This window comes from Berghia stephanieae, chromosome 5, assembly GCF_034508935.2.
Source record: "Berghia stephanieae isolate SIO BIC M18660-M18661 chromosome 5, UCSD_Bste_1.3, whole genome shotgun sequence".
In the NCBI taxonomy this organism is placed as follows: Eukaryota; Metazoa; Mollusca; class Gastropoda; order Nudibranchia; family Aeolidiidae; genus Berghia; species Berghia stephanieae.
This window is the reverse complement of record NC_088364.1, coordinates 285,924-309,576: the sequence shown is the minus strand read 5'-3', so window position 1 is coordinate 309,576 and position 23,653 is coordinate 285,924. Positions and strand designations below refer to the sequence as shown.

At 38.5% G+C, this 23,653-nt stretch overlaps 1 protein-coding gene across 1 annotated transcript in view; it reads right to left on the bottom strand.

The window, feature by feature from the left end:
• Positions 1-23,653, bottom strand: part of LOC144972198 (polycystin-2-like protein 1) — a 60,755-nt gene that overhangs the window by 4,318 nt on the left and 32,784 nt on the right. Inside the window, exons 8-12 of the mRNA XM_078913215.1 lie at positions 20,378-20,614; positions 11,899-12,080; positions 10,312-10,531; positions 4,516-4,640; positions 2,475-2,589 (exon numbers count right to left, since the gene is read on the bottom strand). Coding sequence (XP_078769341.1) covers positions 2,475-2,589; positions 4,516-4,640; positions 10,312-10,531; positions 11,899-12,080; positions 20,378-20,614 — 879 coding nt within the window. The remainder of the gene's footprint in view (positions 1-2,474; positions 2,590-4,515; positions 4,641-10,311; positions 10,532-11,898; positions 12,081-20,377; positions 20,615-23,653) is intronic.

The following is a 23,653-nucleotide window of genomic DNA, read 5'->3' as shown; positions in this document are numbered from 1 at the left end:
CCAACCACTTAATACAATAATATAGACAATCTATAACCCATTCCAACCACTTAATACAATAACATAGACAATCTATAACCCATTCCAACCACTTAATACAATAATATAGACAATCTATAACCCATTCCAACCACTTAATACAATAATATAGACAATCTATAACCCATTCCAACCACTTAATACAATAATATAGCATCTATAACCCATTCCAACCACTTAATACAATAACATAGACAATCTATAACCCATTCCAACCACTTAATACAATAATATAGACAATCTATAACCCATGCCAACCACTTAATACAATAACATAGACAATCTATAACCCATTCCAACCACTTAATACAATAATATAGACAATCTATAACCCATGCCAACCACTTAATACAATAATATAGACAATGTATAACCCATGCCAACCACTTAATACAATAACATAGACAATCTATAACCCATTCCAACCACTTAATACAATAATATAGACAATCTATAACCCATGCCAACCACTTCATACAATAATATAGACAATCTATAACTCATGCCAACCACTTAATACAATAATATAGACAATGTATAACCCATGCCAACCACTTAATACAATAACATAGACAATCTATAACCCATTCCAACCACTTAATACAATAATATAGACAATCTATAACCCATGCCAACCACTTCATACAATAATATAGACAATCTATAACTCATGCCAACCACTTAATACAATAAGATAGACAATCTATAACCCATGCCAACCACTTAATACAATAATATAGACAATCTATAACCCATTCCAACCACTTAATACAATAACATAGACAATCTATAACCCATTCCAACCACTTAATACAATAACATAGACAATCTATAACCCATTCCAACCACTTAACTCTTTAAGATTCAACCCGACAAAAACCGACAACAACATAATATTCATGGGCGGGGTAGCCAAGACTGGCCTCAGTAAGTAAAATCCAATCGTTGTGAAGGAAATGACATTCCCTGTCACTGCCGCAGGGTGTTTTCACCTTTGATTTTTTAAAATTTGCCGACAGAAAAGAAAATATGTTTCAAAAATTGCGATTTAAATCCTATTTTATTTGCGGGTGAAAATCATTGACATTGCACTTTGTTTGGTAAAAATCGGTAAAAAATTACGACTTTGGTGATGAAAAATGACTTTGAAGACCATTATTGTAAACTTTTAAAAATATTATGAATAATTTATGACTCCCTTATTTGTGGGTCGATTTTGTCATTCGAGGTATCAATTTTATTGTAATAAAGAGATAGGAACTTAAGAGTTATTTTTTCTGATGCAAAATTATTACTTTGTAATTTTAGCACCAAGAAAAATAGTCGGTAAATAAATTTGTAACACCTCTTTGATAGACCGCCAGGGTCCGTTCGTGTAGAATTGTGAATCAAGCGTCTCAAAGTCTTCGACCAATCACAGGCTATCTATCCAGCTGGCCGAAACAAAGACGCTTCTCCCCGTCGATGTATTACGCTATTGTTATGCAAGGAATATAACACCTTATTGAGTAGGCCTAAAAGCTAAAATCTAAAAGTAAAAAATATAATTCTGAGGAATTTGAAAGTCACATTGCTGAAATCAGCTTGAAAAAAGAAGTACATTGGTCTTTGTTTCATAAAAATCGGTTGAAAACCAACTGTTTTACGAATAAATTTGATTTTTAAAATTGCTTTTGTTTATTTTAGCTTTTTTTAGCAACTTTTTTATTTATCGGCCGATTTTCTTGATTTTTATATCATTCTTTATATCTCAAAGAGACGAGATCAGTGATATACTTTGTTTGTTTCAAATGTAACTAGAACATAATTTGGCTTTTTTACCTATCGACCATGCCTGGATAATTTATTCAACAACGTGGCGATGTGACGCAACTATTCCATGGCCGTCTTCCACTGCATCGACGATGATTCAATTCATTGTTGACGGCTGTTGACACGTGAGCTGCCAGAACGACCAATCGTTGAAGGGTCAAGATGCTCAGTAGCCAATCGTTCTTCGGTCAAAAAACTTAAGAACTCACGAGAACAAAAGTTTGAAATTTGGTGATGGACGGACCTATGAAATCGTTTCTGGGCGGAGTTTAGCCATGAGTGACCGTAGAAAACGAAAAGGCGACTACAGATATCAAAGAGTAGGCTTATATCATCAAAGGATGTCTACATGATTGACATGGCCATATAGGGAACTCATTATCTACTCCCCCAAAAAGAATCTGAACACGAGAGGGTTAATACAATAATATAGCATCTATAACCCATTCCAACCACTTAATACAATAACATAGACAATCTATAACCCATCCAACCACTTAATACAATAACATAGACAATCTATAACCCATTCCAACCACTTAATACAATAACATAGACAATCTATAACCCATACATTGACCCTTGAGTCTTTGAGGAGAACATGAGTGACTAAATATATGTACCATTCTGTTCATTTCACTCAGTATTTTTTTCTGCTCTGTGGGTTCCAGAATGTGTTCCTTCTCCAATCCAAACTTGTTAATGACAGCATAGACCAAGTCATCTTCAAAGCCTTGCCTGAAAAACAAAGTTTGGAAATAAATTTATGGAAAACTATTTCAAGATAAAACCATCTTTAAAGTGTTGAACATTTATCATAACGTTAGCTAGTGGAGACATCCAACTTTTGTTATTGTTTTACGGTAAAGTCTGGTAACTTCGCCGGCGGGTAAATTCGCCACAACCTTCAATCCCATGAAATAATGCATGGTAGATATTTATCCTTTCCCCCCACTCAACATTGGAATAGTCAATATTAAAAAGACAAGACATGAATGTTAGTATTGCTTTAGTTTGCAGGCAACCAATGGAAAATCTTTAAAAGTTATAGGGCGTCAAAATGACTTGTCGGAAAGATGTTTTGATATTCTCGACGGCAATTCTACACCAAAACTCCCCTGATTGGATCACTTGACTGTGAAGGCCCTGCCTGGTCACAAAATCAATACTGTTTTCACTTTGACTCCATCCATATCCATTTTATTTTCATTTTAAGAATAGAATCTCATCATAAAAATATTTCTAAAATATTTATGACATTATTTCTAAATTATATGCTTTTGTGTAAATTTGCCAGCACTTTCGGGTAAATTCGTCGGACATCATTATTATCATTGTACAATAATTATTCTGAAGACGATCTTCTGCATGAAATATAAGCTGCTATCAAGCACTGAAATCTAAGTAAGCTGAGAAAAGAAAATATGAATATGTAAGTGGGAATAAAAACCAGAAATCAGTCAACTCAGGTGAAGATGGCTATGATGATCTCGTAACTCTGGCACTGTCATGTGACATCAGGAAGGCACTTTACATACATCATCACACTCGATTCAAGTGCGAATAATATTTGTCAATAGGCGGTATCGGATAATGGAAAGAGATTTGAGGACAAAAAGTGTATAAGAAATGGAAATTGTTGCCCGTATTGTCTTGTAGGGGAAAAAATAAGTATAAAAACTTGCTGCAAAGTTAACCGCCAGTCATGGCGAATTTACCCGACTGCAGTGGATGTAAAAAAAAGAGCTCTTGTGACTAAAATACATATCTATGTAAACACTTCATAAAAATACAGTTAATTGGCCAGGTGAACCTATTGTCAGTATCCGGATTGCCCGATTGGCATATTGGCTGCTCACGGCAGGCCTGAAGTGAGGCATACGAAAAAGTGGCGAAGTTACCCACTTTTACCCTAAAAGAAAAAAAGAAAAAAAATTGTTCCTCAAGCCATATTTCCTATGTACAATGAAACAGCAAAAACTGGTTGAACTGAAATCCAAAGAGCTGTTATCTTTTTCTGCCATCTACAGATAAAATCTAGTTACTCAGAATTTTTAAAAAATCTTTTTTGGTAAAATCTCTGAAGTAACAGATTTGCCATCAAACCAGTGGTATCATCCATATTTGCCATCAAACCATGGTTATCAATTTGATCACTGTATCATCCATATTCCAATCAAACAGTTGTTCACATATTTGACACAGTGTATTATATTGTCGTTTATCTATGCATCAACCTGGATCATATATTTACACATCAAACCAGTGGTACGATCCAATGCATATACAGTGTATCATCCATATTGCCATCAAACAGTGGTATATCCATATTTGAGCATCAAAACAGGGTATCAATTTGCCAGTCAACAGGGTATCATCCATATTTGCTCAATGGTATTGGTTGATCAATTTTTTTTAGCTTCAATGCAAAGTTGTCGAGACAGTTACAGGTGAATTGTCGTTTAGTGTCACGGGAAGTTAGTACACACAAAGGTGGGAGGGAGGAGGAGGAGGAAGGAGAAGCTGGAGGAGGGAGGAGAAGCTGGAGGAGGGAGGAGTAAGAGAAGGAGGAGGAGAAGGCAGAGGAAGAGAAGGAGGAGGAGAAGTGGGTTTAGGAGGGGGTGGAGAACTAAAAAAAAAAGAATAGAAAACAAATATACTGACTCAATGAGCAATTTCTGCCACTCGCCGACAGTAATCTTATTTTTGGTTGTGTATTGCTGGCTGAGACTGTCCAATCTATGGCTCTCTTTACTCTGCCAAATCCTGGCTATTAGTCGCTTGTAGCTCTAGGAATAGACAAGAAAAACACATTATTTCTCTCTGACCTGATTGTCAAAACAGACAACAAATGAAATACCAAAGTGGAATAATTTAATCAATGATGTATTTATATCGTATGTGGTGAGTTAATTGTCTCTTTTGTAGTCCTAATACCGTCATGTGTAATGGCGCCAAATATACCGTCATGTGTAATGGTGCCAAATATACCGTCATGTGTAATGGCGCCAAATATACCGTCATGTGTAATGCGCCAAATATACCGTCATGTGTAATGCGCCAAATATACTGTCATGTGTAATGGCGCCAAATATACCGTCATGTGTAATGGCGCCAAATATAATTCTGGTGTTGGTCTCAAAACTTTTATTTAATAAAAATGAATCACTAAGATTTACAATTTAACAAGATGGACAACAAGTAGGCAGATAGACATTTTGGCAAGATAAACCACAATTTGACAAGATAGACCAAAATTAGGCAAGATGGACCAGAATTAGGCAAGATGGACCACAATTAGGCAAGGTGGACAAGGATTAGGCAAGATGGACCACAATTAGGCAAGATGGACTTGAATTACAGAATCAGGCAAGGGAGACCAGAATCAGGGAAGATGAACTAGAATTAGGCAAGATGGACTTGAATTAGGCAAGATGGACCAGAATTAGGCAAGATGGACTTGAATTAGGCAAGATGGACTTGAATTACAGAATTAGGCAAGATGGACTTGAATTACAGAATTAGGCAAGATGGACTTGAATTACAGAATTAGGCAAGATGGACTTGGATTACAGAATTAGGCAAGATGGACCAGAATCAGGCAAGGGAGACCAGAATCAGGGAAGATGAACCAGAATTAGGCAAGATGGACTTGAATTAGGCAAGATGGACAGAATTAGGCAAGATGGACTTGAATTAGGCAAGATGGACAGAATTAGGCAAGATGGACTTGAATTAGGCAAGATGGACTTGAATTACAGAATTAGGCAAGATGGACTTGAATTACAGAATTAGGCAAGATGGACTTGAATTACAGAATTAGGCAAGATGGACTTGAATTAGGTAAGATGAACCAGAATTAGGCAAGATGGACCAGAATTAGGCAAGATGGACCAGAATTAGGCAAGTTGGACCACAATTAGGCAAGATGGACCACAATCAGGCAAGATGGACCAGAATTAGGCAAGATGGACAGGAATCAGGTAAGATGAACCAGAATTAGGCAAGATGGACCAGAATTAGGCAAGATGGACCAGAATTAGGCAAGATGGACCACAATTAGGCAAGATGGACCAGAATTAGGCAAGATGGACCAAAATTAGGCAAGATGGACCAAAATTAGGCAAGACGGACCAGACTTAGGCAAGATGGACCAGAATTAGGCAAGACGGACCACAATTAGGCAAGACAGACCAGACTTAGGCAAAATGGACCAGAATTAGGCAAGACGGACCAGACTTAGGCAAAATGGACCAGAATTAGGCAAGACGGACCAGACTTAGGCAAAATGGACCAGAATTAGGCAAGACGGACAACCCAAAGAGTTTGAAAATGTTACTCGAGTTTTCTCAATCGAGAACCAGAAATTCAATGACATCTCCCAGTCGCCCAGAGACATCCATGGGAGCAGCAATTTTTTAACTGCCATAAATTTGTCAAATTTGACAATTAAAAAATTCAATTTTGGTTTCAAGAGTATGTGTCAAAGTCCAATTGAGAAAAATATGATGAGATTTGAAGAGAAAAATGAACTCAGTAGGAGATTTGCCCCATTATTTATGGACTCCGCCTTGTATAAAGATAAAGTTCAAGCTCGACTGCTCCTGGGTGATTCATCAGTCCTTTTCTTTCTGAGGGGAGTGAACGACCAATTGAGCCACCACACAACCAATGGGTGATTCATCAGTCCTTTTCTTTCTGAGGGGAGTGAACGACCAATTGAGCCACCACACAACCAATGTCTGTATTACAAATTCTGGTATCTTTTCAGTTATTCACAGATTTTCAGAGTACTAATTATTTCTTGGAATTTTCAATATCATAAAATCCCCTCTTATAGCGAATATATTTTACAAACTCTAAAATGTCTTTCAATCAAAACAATTGTGCAGCTATGTGGTCTTGTGATATGACACTTGCTTTCAGATCCAAAGGTCCAGGGTTCAAGTCCTGCTCTGAGTGGCTCATAGTTGACTCATTGGAGAAGGCTCTTTACTTATATTCTCTCACCGTACTCGTGTATAAAAAGAGTAGCTGGCTGAAAACAGCATTGTCTCTGTCAGAAAAAATTGTAATACAGTCCAAGCCAGTTTATTGGGAAGGTTCGGTTCCTGACAAATCGTCCCAATTGAGCGGTGTCCCAATTAAGTGCCGGCCATAAAATTGAACTTTGCATGTCAATTATAGCAACAATATTCATCAGACAGTGACATTTCACATCTTAATGACAAACAAAAACCTCAATCTACCTCTAACAATGGGAGACAAATCTAACTGCACACATCAATTAATGAATATGTCACTCATAATGGTTGCTTAAGTGAGCAACAGATTAAGAATACATTGTCTACCCATTCGTCTCATTGAACAAACAAACCAATTGGTGCTGATAGCATTGAACAAAGTCATTACCCATCACACCATTGGTCAGTTCATCTACAAACCTAGCAGCCTGGCCATTGACCCATGACTATGAAGGTGACTATGGCAGTCAATGACACTCACGAGGGATACAGGTAAATTCTACTGTTCACAACTCTGGGAAAACAATGAGGAATGGTTCGACCACACACCCGATTGGCTGTCACGATATACACTAACAGGGGATACAGATAAATTATATTGTTCACACCTCTCTAAGGAATGTCGCTACCGCACGCCCAGTTGACCATCCTGTTAGAATCAGTTGCATTTTATGAACCATGGTTTTAAATGATTGAAGACAACAAAAAAGCTCTTTAATTGGGACAGTGATTTTCAAACTTCGTCCCCATTAGAGATGGGCCATCCCAATTAAAAGGCTAGTTATTGGAAAGGGTATGATTTTTATAGAGAAAAAATTCCGTTCTCAAGGAATCGCCCCAATAAAGTGGTGTCCCCAATACCGGCTTAAATTGTATCACCTTAAGGTGCCATGTCTTATCCTACAGGTTAAATGTTGTTGTCAGGTAGGGACCCCTTGAAAACTGCTTTAAGCTTATATATTAGATATTGCACTACATAAATTAAACACTCTACGCTCTAGCAGAGCTGCCAACCCCATCTGATGAGAATGTGTACAATGGGACCTCAAGATGGGGGAGATTTTATAAAAATGGGTACAATCCTGAAATCGACGGAAACTAACCATTGTGAAAGTAAGAGGAAGGTATCCTTACATAAGGTCACACAGCACAAGCTCAATTGCAGCAACAATGATGTTCCCAAGACTATAATCCAATCCTTTCAGAATTCTACCTCCCAGCATGAAGATCATAATTGGTCAAAAAATATATGAATATCCACTTGGTCACCAAGGTTTCTCAATAGGCTAGTCTCATGTAGTTCCATATCTGAAGCAGACGTCGGAGGTCATCTTCCGCCAAGCTGATCTATCTCTTGCCAATTCTATTAAAGCAGCGCCACCTTTCTCAGCTTCATCTGTCCAAGTTCTTATCCCTTTCAAATACGTTATTCTTTGTCTTCCTCTTATTCTTTTTCCATTCATCTTTCCAGTCAAGGCGAGTATTTCCAAACCAGGGTGGCGGATAATGTGTCCTAAAAATTCCATTTGGCGTTTGATGATTTTTGTTATCAGTGATCTTTTTCTGTTTGCCATTTCTAAAATTTCTTCATTTCTTTTCCTTTCCATCCATGACACCCTCATTATTCTTCTGTAAAACCACATTTCCACTGCCTCCAGTCTTTTAACCATGGTCTTGTTTATGGTCCAGCTCTCACAACCATATAGCAGCACAGACAGTACATAGCAATCCAGGACTTTGATTTTTGTTTTCATGCTAATATTCCTGTTTTTCATAATTGTATGCAGCTGGTTGAATGCATTCTTCGCCATACCTATTCTTTTCTTTATTTCACAATCTGATTTTCCATTGGATGTTACATTGAAGCCTAAATATTTGAAACATTCAACTTGTTAGGCTAGCAATAGGCTAGTAATAATATGAATAATAATAATAAAGAAAACTGAAGTGACTCCCTACACTGAAAATGGGTACAATCTAGGGGGAAATGCGTACAAGCGAACAATCGCTGAAAATGCATACAATTCCGCATTTTTTGCGGTAGGTTGGCAGCTCTGCTCTAGTATTATTATCCTTATCATTATCATTCTTCTTCTTCTTCTTCTTCTTCTTCTTCTTCTTCTTCTTCTGGTTATTATTATTATTATCATTATTACTATCATCATCATCATTATTATTATTATTATTATTATTATTATTATTATTATTATTATTATTAATACTATTATTATTATTATTATTATTATTATTATTATTATTATTATTATTATTATTATTATTATATTATTATTATTATTATTATTATAATTATTATTATTATTATTATAATTATTATTATTACTATTATTATTATTATTATTATTATTATTATTATTATTATTATTATTATTATTATTATTATTATTATTATTATTATTATTATTTATTATTAAAATTATTATTATCCTTATTTATTACAATCATTATCATTAACATCATTGTTCATTATAATCATTGTCATTAACATCATTATTCATTATTATCATTATTCATTAACATCATTATCATTAACATCATTATTCATTAACAACATTATTCATTGACATCATTATTCATTAACATCATTATCGTTAACATCATTATTCAATGACATCATTATTCATTAACATTAACATCATTATTCATTAACATCATTATCATGAACATATTATTCTTTAACTAGCAATGACTATGAAAAATGTTTTTTTCTCTTTTTGAGAAAATTTTTTGTCTAAAACCAAAGCCCTATCTCCACTGAGTAAAAATGTTTTTGAATTTGGAAAATCCATTCATAAATAAACAAGTTATGCAGTTTCAAAGGTGTCATTTATTTGGATGACCCGCAAAGAGGAAAAAAACGCAAAAATATGGGACGCTTTTTTGGCATTTTTTTTCGACCTTTGGTTGTATCTTGCGTCATAAGTGGATTAAAAGATTGAAACTTTAAGAGCGAATTAGGATGGTGTTTTGTAAAATACGGGAAAAGTACTCGTCATATTCATATGAAATTTTACAACCAAAAAGAAGAAATGTTCATGTATTACCTTGTCAGCGACAAAACCTCCACGCCCGGTAGTTTTAGAAATATTTTACTCCAAAGAGTAAAAATCTATTTTTAACGGTCTTCTGGTAATCGCACGAGTTTTGTCGCTTGACATAATCTAAAATGGCATTTTTTCTAACTGTGTGCCAACTTTCAGTCATATTCATCGATAAACAGCGTCGTAATTAATTTTTTAAAATAGCATATACGAAACGGCTTCGTCCCATATTTTGACGTGAATTCGGGCACTTCGTGAGCGAAAAAGAGGCCCAAAGATTTGTGCGGGATAGTCATTGCTACATTAACATCATTATCATTACCATAATCATTCAATAACATCATTATCATTAACATCATTATAGGACAACCACTTGCCTGCCTGAGATAGTCTGACATGATGTACATTTCCGTCTGTTTTGTCATGTCTGATTTGACCTCAGAGTACGTGTCATTGATGATGGCCAGGAACATGTTGATGAGGACGAAGAAGACGAAGAAGACAAAGAGCATGAAGAATATGGGACCCAGGATCCTATTAGCTTTCTCAAGTTGGTAAAAATTGAAGTCACCCAAAATGATTCGGAACAAAGTGAAGCTGTAGCAAACAAAAAAAAACAACAAAAAAGCAATAGATAGAATTCAATACATGAATTCTAGAAACACACAACACTAACTGTCTTAAGGATTCCCATTTCATCTTGATTGATGTTGCATCGTAAGCAACCCTCCCTATGTGGATTTTTTTCCTATATAATTTCAATTTTAATGATATTTGTTTCAGTAAAGGGATTCTTTGTTCCGATTGTACATTGAAGAGTGGGCATTATGACAGACTTCAAGGGATATGCCGAATTTTGGTGTTGTTACTCATTTTGTTTTGCCTTCAATAACATTTGATAGAAAATTTTGGGTGATATTTATCTCATTATCTAAAGAAGATTTGAGTCTATCTGACATCACAAATGACTGAAGGCTGTACTAAAAATAGGATTTTTGTTGCTTGATAGGACAAGACATTTGCTTGCATTATAGTCCATGAGGCATATCTTTTTTCATAAAAAAAATTTCCTCCAAGTCCTCACATACAGCAATTTCCCCAAGTCCTCAAATACCAGCAATTTCCCCAAGTCCTCAAATACCAGCAATTTCCCCAAGTCCTCAAATACCAGCAATTTCACCAACTCCTCACATACCAGCAATTTCACCCTCACATACCAGCAATTTCACCAACTCCTCACATACCAGCAATTTCATCGTCCTCACATACCAGCAATTTTACAAGTCCTCATTCAGGAGAGTAAAATGAAACCAAGGAAGAAAACCAGCAATTATCCTAAATTTAAAATGTTTTAAACATGAAAAGCTATTCTCAATCTGTAGTTATGAAAGAAACAACCCGATTATTTTAGTGAAAGGCAAGAAGTTTTTGTACAAATATCAAGACACACACGGAATGATATCGTCAGGACACACATCCAATTTGCTGGTCACAATATGTTGACATGCAATGATATCTTGATCGCACCAAGTTATAAATATCAATATTTAGATTGCATAGAATATCACAATGCTTCATTCATTCTCCCAATCATCACGAGGAGCTAAATGTATAGTTCATGTTTATAGTTCACCTGTTAGGCATACTTTATGTCCTGGCACATCATTGCCAATTGCTGGGTAGTCAGCGAAGTAGGTTATGTATGCAGAGTGCCTTACCCAAGGCCGAACTGTCAGGCCAAGTCATTCTCACCTATCCAGTCACTGACCGAACTCATCATCATTGAAACCAATAGCATGACAAGACACTGTAAACCATAAGCATTAATATAAGAATCCTTACTCTTCTGTGTTTGATAGGTCAAATTCATCCCAAAGAAAACATTCCAGTAGTAGCAGTCTGAAAATGGTTTAAAATTCCAACCACAAGAGTTGAAGAAAGGTGTATTGGATGGGAATACTCACAAGGAATTCATAAAGGTACTGAAGTCCTCCACCTGGTTTCCAAACAAAAGGTATCCCAGTTGGGTGAAAGCCAGAAAGACGATAAAAAACATGACGAAAAATCCCAGCAAATCTTTGGCACAGCGACTCAAAGTTGTGGCAAGTTGGGTCATCGTTTTGTTGAAGCTGATGTATTTGAACACCTGGGAAAGATGCATTATCTGTGTTACTATGGCGATTCAAAACAGTTCAAATCACTTAATAAAAACCCAATTTATAAAATTCTTTGCAGGTACGGGTTCAATTTGATAGGCGAGTGGCACTACAGAATTGTCTTGTCGAGTGGCACTATAGAACTGTCTTGTCGAGTGGCACTACAGAACTGTCTTGTCGAGTGGCACTACAGAACTGTCTTGTCGAGTGACACTACAGAACTGTCTTGTCGAGTTGCACTACAGAACTGTCACTGCTCTCCTGTCGAGTGGCAGTACAGAACTGTCACTACTTTCTTGTTGAGTGGCACTACAGAACTGTCAATGCTCTCCTGTCGAGTGGCACTACAGAACTGTCAATGCTCTCTTGTCGAGTGGCACTACAGAACTGTCACTGCTCTCCTGTCGAGTGGCACTAAAGAACTGTCACTACTTTCTTGTTGAGTGGCACTACAGAACTGTCAATGCTCTCCTGTCGAGTGGCACTACAGAACTGTCACTACATTCTTGTCGAGTGGCACTACAGAACTGTCACTGCTCTCTTGTCGAGTGGCACTACTGAACTGTCAATGCTCTCTTGTCGAGTGGCACTACAGAACTGTCACTACTCTCTTGTTGAGTGGTACTGCAGAACTGTCACTGCTCTCTTGTCGAGTGGCACTACAGAACTGTCACTACTCTCTTGTTGAGTGGTACTGCAGAACTGTCACTGCTCTCTTGTCGAGTGGCACTACAGAACTGTCACTGTATACCACAATAAGTCACTCCCTGCCTTGGATGGCTACACCACAATATGTCACACCCTGCCTTAGATGGCTACACCACAATAACACACTCCCTGCCTTGGATGGCTACACCACAATAACACACTCCCTGCCTTGGATGGCTACACCACAATAACACACTCCCTGCCTTAGATGGCTACACCACAATAACACACTCCCTGCCTTGGATGGCTACACCACAATAAGACACTCCCTGCCTTGGATGGCTACACCACAATAACACACTCCCTGCCTTGGATGGCTACACCACAATAAGACACTCCCTGCCTTGGATGGCTACACCACAATAACACACTCCCTGCCTTAGATGGCTGCACCACAATAACACACTCCCTGCCTTGGATGTCTACACCTCAATAACACACTCCCTGCCTTATGTGGCTACACCACAATAACACACTCCCTGCCTTGGATGGCTACACCACAATAACACACTCCCTGCCTTGGATGGCTACACCACAATAACACACTCCCTGCCTTGGATGGCTACACCACAATAACACACTCCCTGCCTTAGATGGCTACACCACAATAACACACTCCCTGCCTTGGATGGCTACACCACAATATGTCACACCCGGCCTTGGATGGCTACACCACAATAACACACACTCCCTGCCTTAGATGGCTACACCACAATAACACGCTCCCTGCCTTGGATGTCTACACCACAATAACACACACCCTACCTTGAATAGCTACACCACAATATGTCACTCCCTGCCTTAGATGGCTACACCACAATAACACAGTCCCTGCCTTGGATGGCTACACCACAATAACACAGTCCCTGCCTTAGATGGCTACACCACAATATGTCACACCCTGCCTTAGATGGCTAAACCACAATAACACACTCCCTGCCTTGGATGGCTACACCACAATATGTCACCCCCTGCCTTAGATGGCTACACCACAATAACACACTCCCTGCCTTGGATGGCTACACCACAATAACACACTCCCTGCCTTAGATGGCTACACCACAACAACACACTCCCTGCCTTACATGGCTACACCACAATAACACCCTCCCTGCCTTGGATGGCTACACCACAATAACACACACCCTTCCTTAGATGGCTACACCACAATATGTCACACCCTGCCTTGGATGGCTACACCACAAAAACACACTCCCTGTCTTGGATGGCTACACCACAATAACACACTCCCTGCCTTAGATAGCTACACCACAATAACACACTCCCTGCCTTAGATGGCTACACCACAATATGTCACACACTGTCTTAGATGGCTACACCACAATAACACACTCCCTGCCTTGAATGGCTACACCACAATAACACACTCCCTGCCTTGGATGGCTATACCACAATAACACACTCCCTGCCTTAGATGGCTACACCACAATAACACACTCCCTGCCTTGGATGGCTACACCACAATACACCACTTCTTGGATGGCTACACACGATAACACACTCCCTGCTTGATGCTACACACAATAACACACTCCCTGCCTTAATGGCTACCCACAATAAACATCCCTGCCTTAGATGGCTACACACAATAACACACCCTGCCTTGGATGGCTACACCACAATAACACACTCCTGCCTTAGATGGCTAACACAATACCCTACCACAATAACACACTCCCTGCCTTGATGGCTACACCACAATAACAACTCCCTGCCTTGATGGATACACCACAATACACACCCTGCCTTGATGGCTACACCACAATAACACATCCCTCCTTGATGGCTACACCACAATAACACACTCCCTGCCTTGGATGGCTACACCACAATAACACACTCCTGCCTTAGATGGCTACACCACAATAACACACTCCCTCCTTGGATGGCTACACCACAATAACACACTCCCTGCCTTAGATGGCTACACCACAATATGTCACACCCTGCCTTGGATGGCTACACCACAAAACACACATCCCTGCCTTGGATGGCTACACCACAATAACACACTCCCTGCCTTGATGGCTACACCACTAATAACACACTCCTTGCCTTAGATAGCTATACCACAATAACACACCCTGCCTTGATGGCTACACCACAATAAACACACCCTCCTTAGATGGCTACACCACAATACACACTCCCTGCCTTGAATGGCTACACCACAAAGTCACACTCCCTGCCTTGATGGCTACACCACAATAACACACTCCCTGCCTTGGATGGCTACACCACAATAACACCTACTCCCTGCCTTGGATGGCTACACCAAATAACACTCCCTGCCTTGATGCACTAGACCCTGCTGATGGCACACCACAATAACACACTCCCTGCCTGGATGGCTACACCACAATAACAACTCCTCGATGCTCCTTAAGCTGATGGCTAACACAATAACACACCTGTTGATGCTACAACACATCCCTGCCTTGATGGCTAACCACAATAACACACTCCCTGCCTTAGATGGCTACACCACATATACACACTCTCTTGGATGGCTACACCACAATACACAACCCTGCCTTGGAGGCTACACCACATAACACACTCCTGCCTTAGATGGCTACACCACAATAACACACTCCCTGCCTTGGATGGCTACACCACAATAACACACTCCCTGCCTTGGATGGCTACACCACAATAACACACTCCCTGCCTTAGGATGGCTACACCACAATAACACACTCCCTGCCTTGGATGGCTACACCACAATAACACACTCCCTGCCTTAGATGGCTACACCACAATAACACACTCCCTGCCTTAGATGGCTACACCACAATAACACACTCCCTTCCTTGGATGGCTACACCACAATAACACACTCCCTGCCTTGGATGGCTACACCACAATAACACACTCCCTTCCTTGGATGGCTACACCACAATAACACACTCCCTGCCTTGGATGGCTACACCACAATAACACACTCCCTGCCTTAGATGGCTACACCACAATATGTCACACCCTCCCTTAGATGGCTACACCACAATAACACACTCCCTGCCGTGGATGGCTACACCACAATAACACACACCCTACCTTGAATGGCTACACCACAAAATGTCTCTCCCTGCCTTAGATGGCTACACCACAATAACACACTCCCTGCCTTGGATGGCTACACCACAATAACACACTCCCTGCCTTGGATGGCTTTACCACAATATGTCACACCCTGCCTTGGATGGCTACCAGGGCTGGCGGAGTCGGTTATTTTTAAACCGACTCCGACTCCGACTCCGACTCCAGCCTTGAAACCGACTCCGACTCTGACTCCTCAAGCATAGTATTAATAGGTAATAATATGCAACGTACAGGAGAATACTGAAAATACCTTGGACAGCAAGAAAAACAAACATCGAAGTCCTCGACCTAATGGGCCAAAAACAAAAAGAACTTCTTTTGACTGTGAAGCACAAAAAGCTGTCATATTTTGGACATATGCGAAGACATGATAGTCTCGAAAAAAGGATAATGGAGGGAAGAATTGAAGGAAAGAGAGGCAGAGGAAGACAAAGGAAATCCTGGACAGATGGCATTAAGGAAGCTACAGGACGGCGCATGGCAGACTGTAACGAGGCTGCAATGGACCGTGAAGGATGGAAGGCCATGACATCCGACCTCTGGAAAGAGATGGAACCCGGGTAAGGTAAGTAATATGCAACCAACACTCGCAGCTACTTTTAACTTTTCCCCAGTATATGTATTATAACAATACAAGCCGCTTCATATTTGAAACTAGGACAAAAAAGGGACTGAAACTAGGACAAAAAGGAAACTGAAACTAAGATATGAATAAAACTGTCATTAAGACCAACAAAAAGAGGAAAAGTGAAATTAAGACAATATTGAAACTGAAACCATTTATACTAAAATAAAGTCACTTCTTATGGTCTTATGGTTATCCCACTTTCTAATAACCTAACTTTAACATTGAAGAGTCAGCATCCCCACCCCTCCCTCTAGTCAGGTACGGGGTGATTGGCATTGATGCCAACTTAAATGTACAGCACGAGAGCATGAAGGTTGGGGAGGAAAGGGGGTTTTGGAAGCATAGTTCACCTTTAGCTAATACCAATGTAATTTTTTTCAAATTCTATAGGCCTGGATACTATCTATATCTAGTATCTAAAATATTACACATTGAATGATATAAAAATGCGGTGTGTCTTTTTTACGAAACCCGCCGAAACCCTGCGAAACCCGCCGTAACCCGACGAATCCCGACAAAGTTATGGGAAGTAGGTGGCAGTGGGGAGTGAACCTAGAACTCAGGGAAGTGTACACCATTGGGGAGTGAACCTGGGACTGGGTTTCGGCGGGTTTCGTAAAAAAGAACTAGTACTTTTTTACGAAACCCGCCGAAACCCGACAATATCCAGCAACGTTATGGGAAGTAGACAACTGTGGGGAGTGAACCCGAGACTCAGGGAAGTGTACATCAGTCGGGAGTGAACCTGAGACTAAGGTTATCGGCCGGTTTCGGCGGGTTTCGTAAAAAAGAATTAGTGGTTTATTACGAAACCCGCCGAAACCCGACAATATCCAGCAAAGTTATGGGAAGTAGACAACTGTGGGGAGTGAACCCGAGACTCAGGGAGGTGTACATCAGTCGGGAGTGAACCTGAGACTAAGGTTATCGGCGGGTTTTGTAAAAAAGAATTATTGCTTTATTACGAAACCCGCCGAAACCCGACAATATCCGGCAAAGTTATGGGAGTTTGACAACAATGGGGGGTGATCCTGGGAATCAGGGCGGTGTACACCAGTGGGGAGTGAACCTGGGACTGTGTAAAAAGGATATCAGTGGGAAATAAACCTGGGACTAAAGGGAGATGGATACCATAGAAAGTTGATAGTTGGATATGGGAGTTGAGTACCAGAGGAGAATGAACCTGACACTATAGGAGATGGGCGCCAGTGTGGAGTGAACCTGGGACTCAGGGAAGTGCACACCAATTTGGAGTTAACCTGGGACTGTGGGAGATGGATAACTGTGGGTATCCGAGCCGAACTATAGGAGTTGGGTACCAGAGGAGAATGAACCTGACACTATAGAAGGTGGGCGCCAGTGGGGAGTGAGCCTGGGAATCAGGGAATTGCACACCAGTGGGGAGTTAACCTGTGAATATCTAAAAAAGGATATCAGTGGGAAATAAATCCGGCTTCAACTTTCAATGTTATCCATGTCCCTTTAGTCCAAGGTTTATTTCCCACTGATATCCTGTTTACATAGTCCCAGGTTCACTCTCCACTGGCGCCCACCCCCTATAGTGTCAGGTTCATTCTCCTCTGGTACCAAGCTCTCATATCCGGCTTCAACTTTCAATGGTATCCATCTCCCTTTAGTCTCAGGTTTATTTCCCACTAATATCCTGTTTACATAGTCCCAGGTTCACTCCCCACTGGCGCCCACTTCCTATAGTGTCAGGTTTCTCTCTCCCCTGGTACCCAACTCCCAAATCCGGCTTCAACTCCCAATGGTATCCATCTCCCTTTAGTCCCAGGTTTATTTCCCACTGATATCCTTTTTACATAGTCCCAGGTTCACTCCCCACTGGCGCCCACCCCCTATAGTGTCAGGTTCATTCTCCTCTGGTACCAAGCTCTCATATCCGGCTTCAACTTTCAATGGTATCCATCTCCCTTTAGTCCCAGGTTTATTTCCCACTGATATCCTGTTTACATCGTCCCAGGTTCACTCCCCACTGGCGCCCACCTCCTATAGTGTCAGGTTCATTCTCCTCTGGTACCAAACTCTCATACCCGGCTTCAAATTTCAATGGTATCCATCTCCTTTACTTTAATCCCAGGTTTATTTCCCACTGATAACCTTCTTTACATATTCCCAGGTTAAATCCCCACTGGTGTGTAATTCCCTGAATCCCAGGTTCACTCCCCACTGGCACCCACCTTCTATAGTGTCAGATTCATTCTCCTCTGGTACCAAACTCCTATAGTTCGGCTCGGATACCCACAGTTATCCATCTCCTGGTGTGCAATTCCCTGATTCCCAGGATCACCCCCCACTGTTGCCAAACTCCCATAACTTTGCCGGATATTTCGGGTTTCGGCGGGTTTCGTAATAAAGCACTAATTCTTTTTTACGAAACCCGCCAAAACCGGCCGATAACCTTAGTCTCAGGTTCACTCCCGACTGGTGTACACTTCCCTGAGTCTCGGGTTCACTCCCCACAGTTGTCTACTTCCCATAACTTTGCTGGATATGGTCGGGTTTCGGCGGGTTTCGTAAAAAAGCACTAGTTCTTTTTTACGAAACCCGCCAAAACCCAGTCCCAAGTTCACTCCCCAATGGTGCACACTTCCCTGAGTTCTAGGTTCACTCCCCACTGCCACCTACTTCCCATAACTTTGTCGGGATTCATCGGGTTTCGGCAGGTTTCGTAAAAAAAGACACACCCATAAAAATGCAATGTCTGAAAGTGGTAAGGAGTCGGAGTCGGGACTTCTAAAACCGACTCCGACTCCGACTCCAACTCCACCCTCAAACAACCGACTCCTACCGACTCCGACTCCGACTCACCAGCCCTGATGGCTACACCACAATAACACTCTCCCTGCCTTGGATGGCTACACCACAATAACACACCCCCTGCCTTGGATGGCTACACCACAATAACACACTCCCTGCCTTGGATGGCTACACCACAATAACACTCTCCCTGCCTTGAATGGCTACACCACAATAACACACTCCCTGCCTTGGATGGCTACACCACAATATGTCACACCCTGCCTTGAATGGCTACACCACAATAACACATTCCCTGCCTTGGATGGCTACACCACAATAACACACTCCCTGCCTTGGATGGCTACACCACAATAACACACTCCCTGCCTTGGATGGCTACACCACAATAACACACTCCCTTCCTTGGTTGGCTACACCACAATAACACACTCCCTGCCTTAGATGGCTACACCACAATATGTCACACCCTGCCTTAGATAGCTACACCACAATAACACACTCCCTGCCTTGTATGGCTACACCACAATAACACACTCACTGCCTTGGATGGCTACACCACAATAACACACTCCCTGCCTTGGATGTCTACACCACAATAACACACTCCCTGCCTTGTATGACTACACGACAATAACACACTCCCTGCCTTGGATGGCTACACCACAATAACACACTCCCTGCCTTAGATGGCTACATCACAACAACACACTCCCTGCCTTGGGATCTCATTATATAGTTAATAGGAAACCAGAACAAGGATATCACCAACCTGCGATGATGGCTGATGTAGATTAGACAATAGAGAAGTCCACTTATAGACTTAGTAGTCTCACACCTCTGCCCACCCAACATGACTGGATCACTGGATGTATGTCAGATCATGCAGGAATTACGCGGGTACTAAAGTTTTGTTAACGTCTGTTCAACACAATGTATTTGACAAAAAAATCCGTTCTATTTTAATGGTCACGGACTCAACATATTATCTCAATTTGACACAGGCTGAATGAAATGTCCCCGTGTAGTTGTGGAATAAATCCTTACCTTGACCCAGGTGAGAAAAACTGTGATGGCTACAGCGTTGTTGGAGCGAGATTCCCAAAATGCAAGGGAGGCAAAGTCCTGGTACTTGTTGAATTTGGACAGGATAATTGGGAGTTCGTTCATCACCACAAATTCCCTGTAAATCTGAAATCCAATACAGATGGTGGACGACAACACAAGCAAGACATCCAGGAAGTTCCAAAATTCTTTGAAGTATTCTTTCCCTCTGAAGAACATCTGGGGTGATAGAGTTTGGATGAGTATTTTAAATACATAGTCAGTCTATATAGGGATTTCACAGTGTATATAGACAATATACAAAATATAGACAATAGAAACAATATTGACAATAGAAATAATATAGACAATAAAAACAATTTAGACAACAGAGACAATATAGACCATTCAAAAATGCAGACAATATAGACAATTGAGGCAATATAGACAATACAAACAATAAAGACAATAGAGACAGTAAAGACAGTACAAAACAATAGAGACAATAGAGACTATATACACAATAAAGACAATACAAACAATATAGACAATAGAGACTATATACACAATAAAGACAATACAAACAATATAGACAATAGAGACTATATACACAATAAAGACAATACAAACAATTTAGACAATAGAGACTATATACACAATACAAACAATACAAACAATTTAGACAATAGAGACTATATACACAATAAAGACAATACAAACAATACAAACAATATAGACAATAGAGACTATATACACAATAAAGACAATACAAACAATATAGACAATAGAGACTATATACACAATAAAGACAATACAAACAATATAGACAATAGAGACTATATACACAATAAAGACAATACAAACAATACAAACAATATGGACTATATATACACAATAAAGACAATACAAACAATATAGACTATATACACAATAAAGACAATACAAACAATATAGACAATAGAGACTATATACACAGTAAAGACAATACAAACAATATAGACAATAGAGATTATATACACAATAAAGACATTACAAACAATATAGACAATAGAGACTATATACACAATAAAGACAATACAAACAATACAAACAATATAGACTATATACACAATAAAGACAATACAAACATATAGACAATAGAGAATATATACACAATAAAGAGAATACAAACAATATAGACAATATAGACTATATACGCAATAAAGACAATACAAACAATATAGACAATAGAGACTATATACACAATAAAGACAATACAAACAATATAGAAAATATAAACAATATAGACTATATACACAATAAAGACAATACAAAACAATATAGACAATATAGACTATATACACAATAAAGACAATACAAACAATATAGACAATATAGACTATATACACAATAAAGACAATACAAACAATATAGACAATATAGACTATATACACAATAAAGACAATACAAACAATATAGACAATACAAACAATATAGACAATAGAGACTATACACAATAAAGACAATACAAACAATATAGACAATACAAACAATATAGACAATAGAGACTATACACAATAAAGACAATACAAATAATATATACACTATAGACAATATAGACAATAGAGACTATATACACAATAAAGACAATACAAACAATATAGACTATATACACAATAAAGACAATACAAACAATATAGACAATAGAGACTATATACACAATAAAGACAGTACAAACAATATAGACAATAGAGACTATATACACAATAAAGACATTACAAACAATATAGACAATAGAGACTATATACACAATAAAGACATTACAAACAATACAAACAATATAGACTATATACACAATAAAGACAATACAAACAATATAGACAATAGAGACTATATACACAATAAAGACAATACAAACAATATAGACAATATAGACTATATACACAATAAAGACAATACAAACAATATAGACAATAGAGACTATATACACAATAAAGACAATACAAACAATATAGAAAATATAAACAATATAGACTATATACACAATAAAGACAATACAAAACAATATAGACAAGTATATACACATAAGCATACAAACATATAGACATAAGACTATATACCAAAAGACATAATATAGACAATATAGACTATATACACAATAAAGACAATACAAACAATATAGACATAACAATATAGACTAGATATACACAATAAAGACAATTAACAAACATACAATATTTCACAAAGCAATACAATATTACTAAGACAATATGAGACTATTACACAATAAAGACAATACAAACAATGACTATAGACAAATAGCAAACAATATAGACAATAGAGACTATATACACAATAAGACAATACAAAATATAGATAGACTATACATAGACAACTATAGACAATAGGACTATATACATAAGCATCACATAATAGACAATATGAGACTATATACACAATAAAGACAATACAAACATTGCATATAGACAATAAGACATAGCTATACACAATAAAGACAATACAAACAATATAGACAATAGAGACTATATACACAATAAAGACAATACAAACAATATAGACAATAGAGACTATATACACATAAAGACAATACAAAATATAACAATGACATAAACATATAAACAAACTAAAGACTATACAAACAATATAAATAGACAATAACATACACAACAATAACAACAATATAGACAATAGAGACTATAACACAATAAAGACAATACAAACAATATAGACAATAGAGACTATATACACAATAAAGACAATACAAACAATATAGACATATAACAATAGACTATAACACAATAAAGACAATACAAACAAAACTATCATAAAGAACAATATAGACTATAACACAATAAAGACAATACAGACAATATAGACAATAGAGACTATATAGACAATATAGACTATATACACAATAAAGACAATACAGACAATATAGACAATAGACTATACAGACAATATAGACAATATAGACTATATACACAATAAAGACAATACAAACAATATAGACAATATAGACAATAGAGACTATATACACAATAAAGACAATACAAACAATAATAGACAATAAGACTATATACACAATAAAGACAATACAAAACAATATAGACATAGAGAACTATATACACAATAAAGACAATACAAACAATATAGACAATAGAGACTATATACACAATAAAGACAATACAAACAATATAGACAATAGAGACTATATACACAATAAAGACAATACAAACAATATAGACAATATAGACAATAGAGACTATATACACAATAAAG